This window comes from Grampus griseus, assembly GCF_964374135.1.
Source record: "Grampus griseus genome assembly, chromosome: 14".
In the NCBI taxonomy this organism is placed as follows: Eukaryota; Metazoa; Chordata; class Mammalia; order Artiodactyla; family Delphinidae; genus Grampus; species Grampus griseus.
Genome location: NC_139008.1, coordinates 71168692 through 71182279, shown reverse-complemented (window position 1 = coordinate 71182279; position 13588 = coordinate 71168692). Strand labels below are relative to the sequence as shown.

The following is a 13588-nucleotide window of genomic DNA, read 5'->3' as shown; positions in this document are numbered from 1 at the left end:
AATAATAGGCGAATCATCACAACTCAGGATCCTAGTGTCAGCATCTCTTCAGTGTCCCTTTGTGACCTAGAGTTAGTTCCTGCATCTAGCAGCTCTCAGAAGTCGAATGCCTGCCACACTCCCTGCTCTGGCTTGCGCTGGGTCTTCTCCCTAACCTCCACAGACATGGCCATGGCGGCTCCCTGTTTCCTCTGCTCCCAGTGGATTCAGCTGTCTCAAAGTCTTCCCCAGAGCTGCAGGCACATGTTTCCAGTATGCCCCTAGTTTCTCCATACAGGCCTTGAAGCGTCCCTGTCACTCTCCAAAGAGAGTCTTTCTCTTACTATTAGGTGTGTGTGTGTGTGTGTGTGTGTGTGTGTGTGTGTGTGTGTGTGTGTGTGTGTGTGTGTGTGTGTGTGTCTGTGTGTCTGTGTGTCTGTGTGTGTCTGTGTCTGTGTCTGTGTCTGTGTGTCTGTGTGTTGTACTGAACTAGAAAGCTGGCCCAGAAAGGGCTAAAGATACAGAGGACCAAGGGAAGGGCTTAGTGAAAGAAGCTAAACCAATTTACATTCAGAAAGGAATATAAGAGAACGGAAGAGACAGAGAGAGAAAAATATATCAGCGTAGCCTAAGGAAAGTGGTGTTGTTGGTGTTTGGCTGTTTTATAATGGATGGAGGGGATCTTGAAAAATGCAAGGTTGCAGAAGGGGATATGAGATGCTGGTGAGCAATTCAAACAGAATTCCCTTACTCTTTGAAAAAGATGCAAATTAAACTTTAGACTTCTCTTAATAGTACCTTTGGCTGTTTGGACTGGGCTTCTTTGAATGCAGGACCATACAGAATCAGGGCTACATGGAGGTATGGAGGATTGCATGAGCATTTTAAGAAGGGAATCTGGAGCCCCTTCCGACAGAGTTAACAGCCAGTGTGGTTATAGCCAAGCTCATTGCAAAATAGTCATTCTTATGCTGTCACTGGATAATGGCTTCATCTTTTTCTCCTGGCTCTGTTGATCACATCTAGACCTCAGAACATTCTAAAATGGGTTCCCGCATGCCATTATGTAACGGAACGTACCTCCTTTTCATGAACACCCTGTTGAATCCTGAAAATAGAGAAAAGCTCTCATCACTGCAGTCCCGTTCATCTTCTTCCCTGACCTCCTCCCTGTAGAATTATTGAACATCCTCTCCCAAAGGAATGGGCAGCCAAGGCATCGTAAGGCCACCTCTCTGGTCCCTTGGTTTAATACCATAGGGCCCTGGGTGCCTTCAATGCAAATTCAGGTGGAAACCTCAAGCCTTAGCGCCTTCACTAGTGTATCTTGATGTTTGAAGGTGTTTCTTGGCCGCTCACATAGGGGAAGTTTGACATTTTAATGTTTGTTTGTGGGATATGGACATACAAGCCTACAAGCTTCCTGTCATCCGGTTTATTCCCTGGGACACGCTTCCTGAAGTCTGAGCACGGTCCTCCAAGGCTTAAGGCGTAGCGATGCACTTTTGATGGGGAAACACTGGAACCAGCCTAAGCAGAACTCTTTGGTAACAGTGTATCTCTACCCCAAGACTCGTCTGTATCCTGCATTAACCTCACCATCCCTTCTTACTTTTCAAATGTAAACTAGGCAACTTTTAGGGAGACAGTTTCAAAGTCCTTCGCCGCACATAGTTCCATCCACCCCCATCTCCTCTTCTCCTCTCCCTGCCCAGCTCTTCCTGGTACAGCCTGAACTTCCAGCCAACCACGCTCTGCCTGTCCAAACGGTACCTCTTCCAAGAATATATTTGGAGTGTCTTGAGTTTGAAATATGAGAGTCTACTTTGAGAGAATGTGCATCTCTTGGTGTACCTTGCTTCTCTGTGATTTGTGTCTGCACTCCAGTAGCTCCCAGTCTAATGGGTGTAGACATTCTTGTTAGCTGTGTACTGGGAAGCAGAAAAACTGGATCCAGATCTCTACAGCCCCATTTATCTGCTGCTAACCTTGGAGAAGCAACTTAACGAAGCTCAGCCTTTGCTTTCTCAGCTGTGAGATGCAGCCAGTCTCATGTAGCTGTTCTGAGGATCAAATGAACTAATGGCTGGGACAGGCTTCACTTCCTGTACCTGCTTACGTACAGGTAATGCATATATTGCATAATATCAACAGGGACATTCATCTCACACATGACCATCAAGTGTACCAAGCCAGCTCCAAACCCAGCACTAATATGTTAAAAGGCAGTGCTGCAATCAGTACACACACTCTGACCTAATTTGTTCATTTTCCATTTGAACTGCTGCCATACTCGGATTTTAATCCTACAAATAATCATAGAGGGTAGGACTGTGGATACTCCTGTTTTTTGAGAAGAGGAAACTGAGGTTCAAAAAAGGTTTTTATGAGTTATCCAAGGTCTTGGGCAGAGTTGAAATGCAAACCCAGGGTCTGTGACTCCAGACCCCTTGCTGTTAACTTCTGTTCTATCAGTCCATGGAGACCAGTAGAAAATAAGTGAATCCTGGAATAGGACACAAGTGACCCAGGTTCAGGTATCATTTTCTACTGTTCTCTGCCTTGGTACATGCTATTTCCCTGAATCAAATGTCCAGACATTTCTCTTCACCTGCAAGTCTCTTACTGCTCTCTAACTCTCAGCCCCAAGTTCTTCCAAGTAGGATTCCTCCAAGTGTTACCTCTTCCTTGAAGTCTTCCCACAAGCCCTCCGTCCTAGGAGGATTCAGTGATCCTCCCCCGCGTGCAGCCATTGTGCCACATGCATAGACCTTCAGCCGTGTACTTATCACACAACATGGTGGTTGTAGTTTTGCTGGACTGAAAACAAATGGCCTGGGAGGGCAGGTCCTCTGCTTTGGCCCTTTCTTGCCAGAGCTCTACTGCCCTGTATCATCTGCTCCTGGACATCTACCCTCAAAGTTTTTATGGTCAAAGACAAAATCATCACCTACCCACCAACGTATTTCCAGTCATGTGTCCCCATCTTAGTGAGAGGTACTACCTCTCATTCCATCAGCCAAACTAGTGGGATTCCATCACCCCACTGCTTTTGAACTTGAATCTTTACATGCTCTTGGTCTCATCCTCTCCCCTCCCCGTCTCCACTGCCTGTTCCCTGGTGCAAGCCTCTATAGCTTTGTTCTGTGAGTCTCTTCGCCAGCCTCCCTGACTCTGGCCCCACCTCTCCAGCCCATCTTCCACACTGTAGCCAAAGTGATGTTTGAAAACTAAAACTTGTACTCCCAAACCTGCATTCTAAAATCCTTCAGTGGCTTTTCCTTCCCTATAACAGCGGTTCGTAGGGTGGAAATAAGGCAAGAAGCACATACTTACGTCACCTGAGAACCTTGTCGAGCTACGCTGTCCCCTTGCTCACGGTGATTCTGGCAGATTTCCTGAAGGCTCACCCCACACTTATACCTTTGCTTGTGAAGTTTCCTCCTCTTTCAAGGCCTGTGTTCCTCATTTCCATGTGACCAGATACTACCCATGTTTAAGGTCTAATTTAAAAGACACCTTCTCCAGTAATCCCTTCTGACCTTCAGTGTAGACTCAGTCCCTTCACCGTCTGGATCCCCTCCATGAGGATCCAGGTTATGTTCCGTCTTACGTTTGTTATTTGTACTCACATCTTATCTTCTCCACTGGACCGTCAACTGTCTGTTCTGATTCATCCTCATCGCACATGTGCCTTGCAGATACTTGGGATTCCCTAAAAATGTGTTGAATCCCAGTAAAATTAGAACAGATGGGGCCCAGGATTGCACTGCATCTCTTGGGCAAGAAAGCTTCACTCAGAACGCAGATCCAGATGTCACTGTTAAGCATCAGGGGTGAACCCAGCCCTGAGGGGTGCGGAGGAGGGTCAGGCCGGAAGGGCAGTATGTGAAAGATGTCCCATGGTCTGAGACTCAGAGAACACACTACCTCTCCAGGAAAAAAAATAATGAGGCAGTAGGAAAAGCTAACTACTGGGTAAGCTGAAGAGGCAGGGCAGCTATTAGATTGTGCTACAGGTCACAAAACTGACACATGTAGAACTTAAAGAAATTGCCCCAAATCACGTAGCTAGTAAGTGGAAGAGCTGGGTCTGAAACCTGGCCAATCTGATAAGAGTCTACACTCCTAACACCATCTCACCTGGATGAAATGTAAAACAGGATTTGCTGATATGCTGAATTGTGTGACATCATTTTGAATGGTTCGTTGAGGTAGGAAAGCAGCCCCCAATACATGTGTTGATATTATCTTGTTCTGTCCACCCCATTCTAAACTGCTCCTTACTCCACACCCTGAAGAGTGAATCCTCCTTCTGTTTGCACTCACTAGGGGAGCCGCTCAGGCTAGAACCTTGGCAGTCGTCTTCAAAATGCTCACATTTAATCACCTATTGCCACCTTTCACATCACCTCTTCTCCTTCCTCATAGCCATTGCAGGCTCGGCCCCTGACATCTCTTGCTTTGACCCTTACGGCAGCTTTCATGACCCCAGTCCCTCTCCCCTTCCGCCTTTTGCTCACGCTCCTGCCAGAATTATCCATCTAGAAAAATATTTGACCACTTGGCTCTTTGAGTTGTCCCTGTGACCTGAGTTCTCCCTGTGAGAGTAAGCTCTTCAGACTCTTTGGGAACTAGACCCTACCAGCATCTTGACATTCCCACCTTGATAACCCCCCACCCATTCTGTAAACAGATATCCATCAGCCTGGAAATACCCTCCCTCCTACTCCATCTGGGTGTTCCTGGACTTTACAACTCGGCATCATAGACTCTAAACCAAATTACCTCTTCCCCATCCCCGCCCCTTACCCTCAAATATGGTCCCACAGCTCCCTGAGCTGCCACCTCATACCGTTTATCACTCCAGAAGATAATAACATAGTAGTTATTAATGCAGGCTCTTAAAGTTAGACTTCCTGGATTGTAATCCTTGCCATGCTGCTTACCAACTATATAAACTTGGGCAAGTTACTTAACTTCTCTGCGCTTCACTTTCCTCACCTGTAAAACATAGATAATAATGCTTCTAGTGAGGATGAAATACAATGGTCCACATAATGTACTGAGAACAGCACCTGACACATAAGTGACCTCCTACTATCTAAATGGTAGCTGTTATTATCATCTATTTTATAAGTTTTTTGTTTGGTTCTCCCATGAGACATATTGGCTGGATCACGATGGCATTTCTCTTTCAATCTCTGGTAGCTGGCAGAGACGATCATATAATAGGTCCTTAAAAAGTTTTGGCTGTGATGGAAAGATGGATGAGTGGATGACAGATTGATTGTTGGATGAATGAGTAGATGAGCACATGGATGATTTGATGAGTGTGTGAGGTTATGGGCTAGACGGATAAGTAGATGTATAGATTGTTAAGTGGATGGAGGGATGGAGGGATGGAAGAGTGCATGGGTGGGGTTATGAACTAGATGGACAGGGAGATGGTCAAGTGGATGGTTAAATAGACAACTTAGTCTTGTTTAAGTAGTATGAAACAAAGGGAAGCTATACCTCAAGTCATTCTTGTCAGCCAGCTGAAAAGATTCCACAGTATGTGATTTATTAAGTTTGGGTTTTTCTCTTTTTTTTCCTAAGCACAGCTGTCTTCCTGCTCAGGATCTTTGGTCTCAGGCAATCTGTTAACTTGCAATATCACTGTATCCTTGTAAATTTACACCTTCAGTAAATCTTCAAGCCTGAGAGAAAGGACACATGTATACTCTGTTTTGATCCTTTCCCTGGAAGACTTTGCAGTTTAATTTGGAAAACATATTCAATTAATAGAAGCTCGTCAGGTGCCGTCATTCTGGAGTTGCCTTGAAGCTGAGTCAGGGGTAGCACTGGCTTTGAGTGACATCCAGGATAACTCAGCTACTTGGCGGAGGTGAGTTGAAGGTTAAGGAAGCATGTTGGAATGAGGAGGTGGCCCAGGCAGAGGTGAGTCCTGAAGATTGAGAGCAGAAAACCAGAGGGCCCAGAATGTCGAGACCCAAGAGTGTAGCCTGGGGCTGCTGACTGTGAGAAAATCCTGGCTCACGATGGAGGCCTTGCAATTGGTCCCCAAATACACAAAGTATTAGACCTAGTGAGGGGTGACCTCTTAGAACCTCAGATTCCTCAACTAAAAATTGAGGAAGAGTAGTACCTGCTCCATAGGGCCAGGGGGAGGATTAAAAGAGATAAGGCTTGTGGCATCTCAGTGCCTGACCCGCTGTGTTGCCCAACGTATATCTATAGTCTTTCTTCCTCGAAGCCAGCACAGGCTAGTGGTCCAGCACATGAGCGTTAGAGGCATGTTGCTACCAAGTCCAGTTACTAACTGTGTGATCTTAGGCAAGTTACTTAACCTTCTTTGCCTCAGTTTCCTCATCTGTGAAGTGGGGATGATAATAATACCTATCTCTCAGGATGGTTGTGAGGAATACACAAGTTAATGTATGGTGAGAGCCTACAGCAGTGTGTGGCACATAGTAAGTGCTACATAAGTATTCTTATTTTATTACTAAGTTGTTAAAATTTTATTACTATTTTTAATATTCCTAAGTAGGTGAACACTTTGTTCCTGGTCACCAGAGTGAGAAGCAGCAAACCTTTTATCTGTGGGTAAGGGGAGAACATAAACTCCCCTTTGTTGTTTTTGTTTTTTTGGTTTTTTTTTGCCGTACGCGGGCCTCTCACTGTTGTGGCCTCTCCCGTTGCGGAGCACAGGCTCCGGATGCGCAGGCTCAGCGGCCATGGCTCACGGGCCCAGCCGCTCCGCGGCACGTGAGATCTTCCCGGACCGGGGCACAAACCCGTGTCCCCTGCATCGGCAGGCGGACTCTCAACCACTGTGCCACCAGGGAAGCCCGAACTCCCCTTTGTTGAAACCTAGTATATTTCACATGTTTAATATATTCTAATATTAAATTAGATTAATGTATTTTACTTAAAATACTTTGTGTATTACATACCATATATAATTGGAAAGTAATTTAGATTAATATAATGTTAATGCCCACCATGACTCTTGGGAATAGATCATTATTGCCCCCAGCGTTGAGATGGAGAAATTGAGGCTCAGAGATACAGCGACTTGCTCGAGGCCATGCAGTCAGCAAGTGGTGGTTCTGGGATGCTAAGACTTATCATATTTCCACTCCTCAAAGCTGTTTAAGCTGGCAGTTATCCATGCCGTTCACCTTGGTACACGGATCAGGAAACAGAGATCCAGGCAGAGGCATTGACGTGCCCAAGATGTCACAGAGAGCAAGCGAAAGAGCTGAGATCAGAACACTGGCCCTCCATTCTCTGTGCAGTGTTCTTGACAATATGGAAAACAGAGATGTCTGTGAGTCTCCATCAAATGGATCCTGAGCTTTCTGCCCCTGAGGAATTACACTCCCAGGCTCTGGACCACAGAGCCAGAAATGAAGAAGAGGAATGGTCACTTTACAGTGCCAACCTGTTATGGTTGGTGGAGGGGCTTGGATGACTTATATGGGCTGTTCCAGATCCCACCCATCAGTTAGAAGTTCTTTACCCCTTTCATCATCTGGAGCCACTGTTCATTTGGCCAAAGATACTGCACAGTTTTATGAGTAACCCGATCTTGCTGCACTATGGTTCATTTTCCCCAGCTCAGCCTCCCAAGGAGGTACGGGGCTTCCCTTCTGCCATGGTGTCTTACCTCTCAGATGTCACTTTCCTTCTGGATCTATGGAATTTGTCTCTCTTGATAAATGAAAGAAAGCCTAGAGATGGCCCTGCCTTGGCGACTTTGGCCAGTTCCTACTTAAGAGGGGGAAATTTGGAGCTCTGAGGACATGTTCCCACCCTGTGGACATAAAGACCGCATCTTCCTGTTGTAACCCAACTGGATAACAGTTGCAATTAACCAAATAACTCAAGAAGGAAGCAAATCATTCTTGCCTGTTCAGATGGATATTTGGGGACCTGGATTATTCAGCAATTTTTCTCAATCCACAAATGTATCAGTTATTGTCAGTGGAGCTAAGTCTGTAAAATAAAAATGTTCCTATTTATTTTTCTACAAAATACGAAAAGTTATAACAAAGGGAATATCACGGACTTATTTGTTTTTCTTTTATTGTTCAGAAGCCAAGAGCTAGAAGAGACATATTGCAGGCAGTGATTTTTCAACCATTCTTTTGGAGAGTGGAATTCTTAGTCATGTGAAATCTTAAATGAAATGCCAATTTATGAAACAGATTAAAATGGAGAAGCTCCGAATGTGGTGGATGGCAGAGAAGCAGCAGCCCTACCTCAGCACCCCCCTCCCCATTACAGTGATGCTGTTCTGCAGAATCCTGGGAACACGGTTTGAATCTTAGTGATTTAGTTCAACTCACCTAAGGATCATATAAGAAAATGCCGGCACAGAGAGTTTGTTCAAGTTGTAGTCTGTTCAAACTGAAGTTTGGAATTCCTTTCTTTTAGTGCAGTGGTTTTTCATGATGAAGTTTGAATGTTGTTCTGGTTTTCTCCTGATAATGTAACAAACTACTTCCCAAAATTCAGTGACTTAAAAATAAGCCATGAAAGTTAGTGATTTGTTTTTCTCATGAATCCGTACTTTGGCCAGGGTTTGAAGGGAATGACTTATTTCTGGTCTGTGATATCAAGGGTCTCAGTTGGCGTAGTCCAGTTGGCTGGGGCGGGAACAGCCCGAGGTTGGCTGGATGTCTCTTTCTGTTCATACAGGCTTAGGGCCTCTCTGTGTGGTTTCTTCACATGGTCCCTTCAGACCACAGCAAGCTCGGGATACTTAGACTTCTTACATGGAGGCTCAGGGTTCCAAGTGAGAGTTCCAAAGACCCAGAAAGAGCTGCAAGGCTTCTCTATCTGTCCTATCCTAGAAAGTCCCAGAATGTAACTCCACCCACATTCTGTTGGTCACCCAGGGCCAGCCCTGATGCTGTGTGGGCAAGCACTAACATGGGCATGAGTGCTGGGAAGCGTGGATCATTGGGGAGCCATCTTGGATGCTGGCTACACAGTTTCCTTTCTTTGGTGTGACGTTACTAAGTAGATTCTGATGTGATTTGACCTAAAACAGAGAAGATAAAAGTCATTATGGTTTTCCTTAGATCTTAGGAGCACTGTCATGTGGAAGAGTGGTAAACTAGTTCTAGAATGCCACAGAAATCTGACCCAAGACCGAAAAGTTATAATTATAAGGAAGCTAGTTTAACCGTAAGAAAGAATTTTCAAACGACTAAAACAACCAAATGCGATGTGGCTTCCTCTGCATGAATAGTGAGTCTCTCCATCATAGGAGAAGTCTTTCTTCTACCGCTGAAAGTATCTGATTCTCAGGGACGATGACTAGTTGAGAAACTTGCATCTCCTTGAGCTTAGGGATGCTGAAATACTATGTGCATTTCTAAGAACCAAGATTTCCTATAAATCTAATTCTTGTTTGTTTGTCTTTTCTTTTCCCCCCTTTTTTGGACATTTCCATCATCTGACTGCCCATCAATATATAGAAGAAATGCTTATTCCTACTCCTATTACTTGTAAGTATCGATCCGGGGTGACGTTGCTTTGTGCCCTGTAAGGCAACCTGTAGCATGCATTTCCTGCACCAACTGTCTGTTGGTTTCTCATACTCACTTCCGTCTAAGCCATCTGTAGCCTCAAAGTTTTTATTTTGCCTAGATGTTTTCCATTTGAAAATGCACTGTCCATGTTGAAAATGTTCATGTCTGTTATGTTTCTGCCATCTTGGATCTTTTCCCCTGTTTTAGAAGATGTGAAGGGCTGTTTCTCCTTTGTCAGTGTAATTCTCTAGTTAGAAATCCTCAAATTCCAGCAAGAGGAAAACCTAATCCTCCTGCAGGATTTGCACACATAAAACAAAATCACTGATCTCGGCAACTTCAAAGCCCATTTGTACGTACTTGGGGAACGTGTAGCCCTAGGGGCTCAAAGATTAGAAGGAAATTCATTGGCTGTTTCCACTATTTCAGGAAGTCTACAGGGAATCGTGGCTTTATCTAGAATCAGCTTCACAGGTGACAGAAATATACACGGTCTTTGGGACTAGAATTGTCTCAGTCTGATGTTTATCATTAGTTATGTCATGCTATCAATGCATTTTGTTGGTAGTTATAGATGGCTGATTGCCTAACAATTCTTTCTAAATAAAGATGATGATTTTTCTTATTACAAAACCAGACGTTTTCACAACATGAGGGTAACAGAGAAAAACTCCATAAATAGATCCTTGGTAATGAAGAGTTAGAAAACCACTGAATTAGTTTCACATTTCTAATAGGCATTTTCCATATTTGAAAACTGAGATCCAGAGAAGTGTGTGAAATCACGCTCCAGTTAGCAAAAGAGTGGGATTAAAACTCAGAATGCCTCACTCCTTGTAAAGTCCATTATCCATCATTCCGTGTCTTCCTCCACCGCTGGCAAACCCAGCTTTGTGAGAGAGACCATATCTGTTAGTGATCATCTGCTGAAGCCTTCACAGATGAGGATGGAGCCAGCAAAAGCCTCCCCACCCCTCTGCTCAGTGTTTGGGTCCCTGGTCAACAGGTCCACGCAGTGAGCAGATGAGATTCTGGTATCACCACCCTCATGTTATATAGGAACCAATGAACGCCGGCCACCGACACTGAAAATGCCCGAAACCTTGCTTCGTTTGTTCATTCATTCATTTGACAAATAGGCATTGAACATGCACATTATGTTCCAGACACTGTGGATGGAGAGATGGCCAGGACTTTGAGCCTCACCCTCACAGTACACAAGCCTGTCAGAGAGACTAGCCTAACATCAAGTATCGATACTTGAAATCTCGGCGGAGGTGTACCATTGAATAGGGGCACTTAGTCGGGTGACCGTTTTTTTAGTGGAACAGGGGATAGTTATCAGTGCTTTTAGAGATGGATTTATCCAGTACTGAAGAAATAAGAATTCTGAGCAGGGAAAACAGCACATGCAAAAGGCAGAGAGGTGTGAGACAGTGCGGGCTGCTGTTGCTGTGGTGGAAAGAGTCATGCAGCTCTGGGTTCAAGTCACATCTCTGTCAGTCACCAGTTACGTGGCCTTGAGCAAGATTTCTGAACTTTTCCAGCCTCATTCCTCTCAACCCTAAAATAGGGGTGAAAGTGCCTAACTCGTAGGGAATGAGGGATTTTGTGAGGTGCCTTGCAAAAAAGTGGCACTCGTGAAATGTTAGTTTCTGTCTTTCCCCTTTCAGAAACCATAAGGAGTCAGGGCAGTAGTGGTGGCCCCTGGGGGCTCTTCTGGTCTTCTAGAGGTCCTCATGGCATCAATGTTCCACAGCAGGTGTGGGCATGCAATGCCTTCTGGGCAACTCACCCCCTCAGTCCGTTAGCCAGTGTACATAGCACTGTCTGGATGCCCGCTTTTTACCATTCTCTGTGCTGGACCCTGTGGTGAAATCAAAGATGAACGATGTGGAGATATAGATATGCAAGTCCTTAGAGTTCAAGTTGCAGTGATAAACAGGGGCTTCCAATGGGTGCAGACTTGGAGTTCTAAGTGACAGATCCTAGATTGTGACACTCAGGCCAGCTCAGGAGCTGGCCATGGTTACAGGTTCAGAGGGGGAGAAGAACTGGGGAAGCAGACAGCAAGGTAGGAGGAGCACCATTAAAACCAAGCGAAGCCCGTTGCAGAAGGAGGACTTGACAGTAGCAGATGCTGCAGAGAGAAGGATGTGGAGGGCTTGGGCGTGGCCCTTGACCATCAGAAGTCACTGGTGCAGGTCATGGGGTAGCCTTGAGGGAGGAAGCCAGCTGCCTAGGACCCATGAGGTAGATAACTTCCTCTTAACCACTAGGCCCTAAAACAGAGGAGAACGTGAGACTGGCCACTTGAAGGGCCAGAAAGTCCTGGGCATGTGTATGCGTAGAGGAGCCTGCGCAGAAGGGAGAGCTGCAGATGCTGGAGGGGGGTGTCTCGAGAAGGGAAGGTCTGGAGGCAGAGTGTTTGGGGACAGGGAGCTGAGGAGGGGATGTGTGACAGGCCTTGTGAAACCATAGGAGGGAGCGATGCATGTAGATAGAGAAGGGGGAACAGAAAGGAAATGAGGACCCCCACGGTCTGCAGATTCAAAACTCCACTCCGCCACAGAGACCTGAGTGGGTGCTTTAAACCCTTTCTACTCAAAAGTGTGGTCCATAGACCAGCACTGGCATCAAACAGGAGCTTGTAGAACTGCAGCACCTGGTGGCCCAGCTCAGGCCTCCTGAACCTGCATTGTAACAAGATTCCCAATTCCTTCATGGGCACATTAAAGTCTGAGAAGCACAGACTTACCCAGTCTCAGTTGTTTCATCTGTAAAATAGGAAACATAATACCATCCTCGCAGGGATTAAGGCATCACCTCGTCCCTCTAAAAGCCTCAGAATCTTCCATGAAAGAGAAAGCCTCCAGCACACTTGGGCTGAACAGTCTTTTCCATGAAATCCATATTTATTCATTCAACAAGTCTTTGTGGGGTTCCCACTTATGTGCCAGACACTGGTCAAGGTTCTGGGCTATAAGAGTTAGCTCAACAAACAAAAATCCCTGCCCACATGAAGATGTTTAGTGGGGGAGATAGAAAATAAACGACATACATAAGAAAAGTGGTATAGGTATTATGTAATGGCCAAGAGAGATAAGAAGAAAAATTAGATAAACCGGGGAAAGAAGATGTAAAGTGTAGGTGGGGGAGGAACAGAGGAATTTTTTTTTCAAAGCCAAGAGGCCCTCAGTGGCTCTCCCCCATGGAAAGGTCCCATACACGAGACCAAGGGTCCACAAACATTTTCTGTAAGGAGCCAGTAGTACATATTTTTGGCTTTATGGGTTCTCTGTTGCATCTACTCAACTCTGATGTTGTAACATGAAAACAGCCATAGACAATATGTAAACGTTTGAGCATGGGTGTGTTCCAATGAAACTTTATTTAAAACAATGAGACAGTGGGCCAGATTTGTCCTGAGGGCCATAGTCTTCCTATCCCTGCCCTAGACTTTTGAGATAGGGAGAGGATGGGGTTCAAGATTCATCCTGCTTTATGAGCTCCTACAATATGCTGCACCATGCGTTAGCCACTGCAGACACAAAGGTGAATGCAGGGCAGCTGAACCAGCCTAGAAGGAGGCAGAAGTTGAAAACAATTACTAGCTGGTAGCTGTGATGTACAGGGTTTATCTGATGCTCACAGCAAGCCCTGCGAGATACATGCTATCGTGTTGAGTCTATTTAGACGTTGAGACTGAGATTTGAGGACTTGTGTACATCCCACAGCCAGGAGGTGGCAGGGCTAGGGTTTGAATCCAGGACCACATACCCTCAAGCCCCGCCCATCCTTCTCACTAGACCTTCAGGGCTCCTGCCTGGACCATGTGCTTGGAGAGCCCTTAGCCAGGCTGTGGGAGAGCCAGGATTTGAGTGCAAGTGTGTCTGCCTCTACAGCCTCAGTTCTGTGCAGGGACATCTGTGCCTTGCTTGGGACAAGAAGTGGTAGCTATTCCTGGCTGGCAAGGAGGCCCTTGAGGTAATCCTGTCTTTGCTGTCCTGAGGACTTGCCATGTGGTCAGAGCTGAGAGCACAGGGCAGCCAGATCGGTGG

The 13588-nt window shown here is 45.6% G+C and overlaps 1 protein-coding gene across 1 annotated transcript in view; it reads left to right on the top strand.

Annotated features, from left to right (window-relative positions):
• PTPRT (protein tyrosine phosphatase receptor type T) overlaps nucleotides 1-13588 on the top strand; it is a gene marked incomplete at both ends in the record, with an annotated part of 1086576 nt that overhangs the window by 929419 nt on the left and 143569 nt on the right. Inside the window, 1 exon segment of the mRNA XM_082671082.1 lies at nucleotides 9474-9503. Coding sequence (XP_082527208.1) covers nucleotides 9474-9503 — 30 coding nt within the window.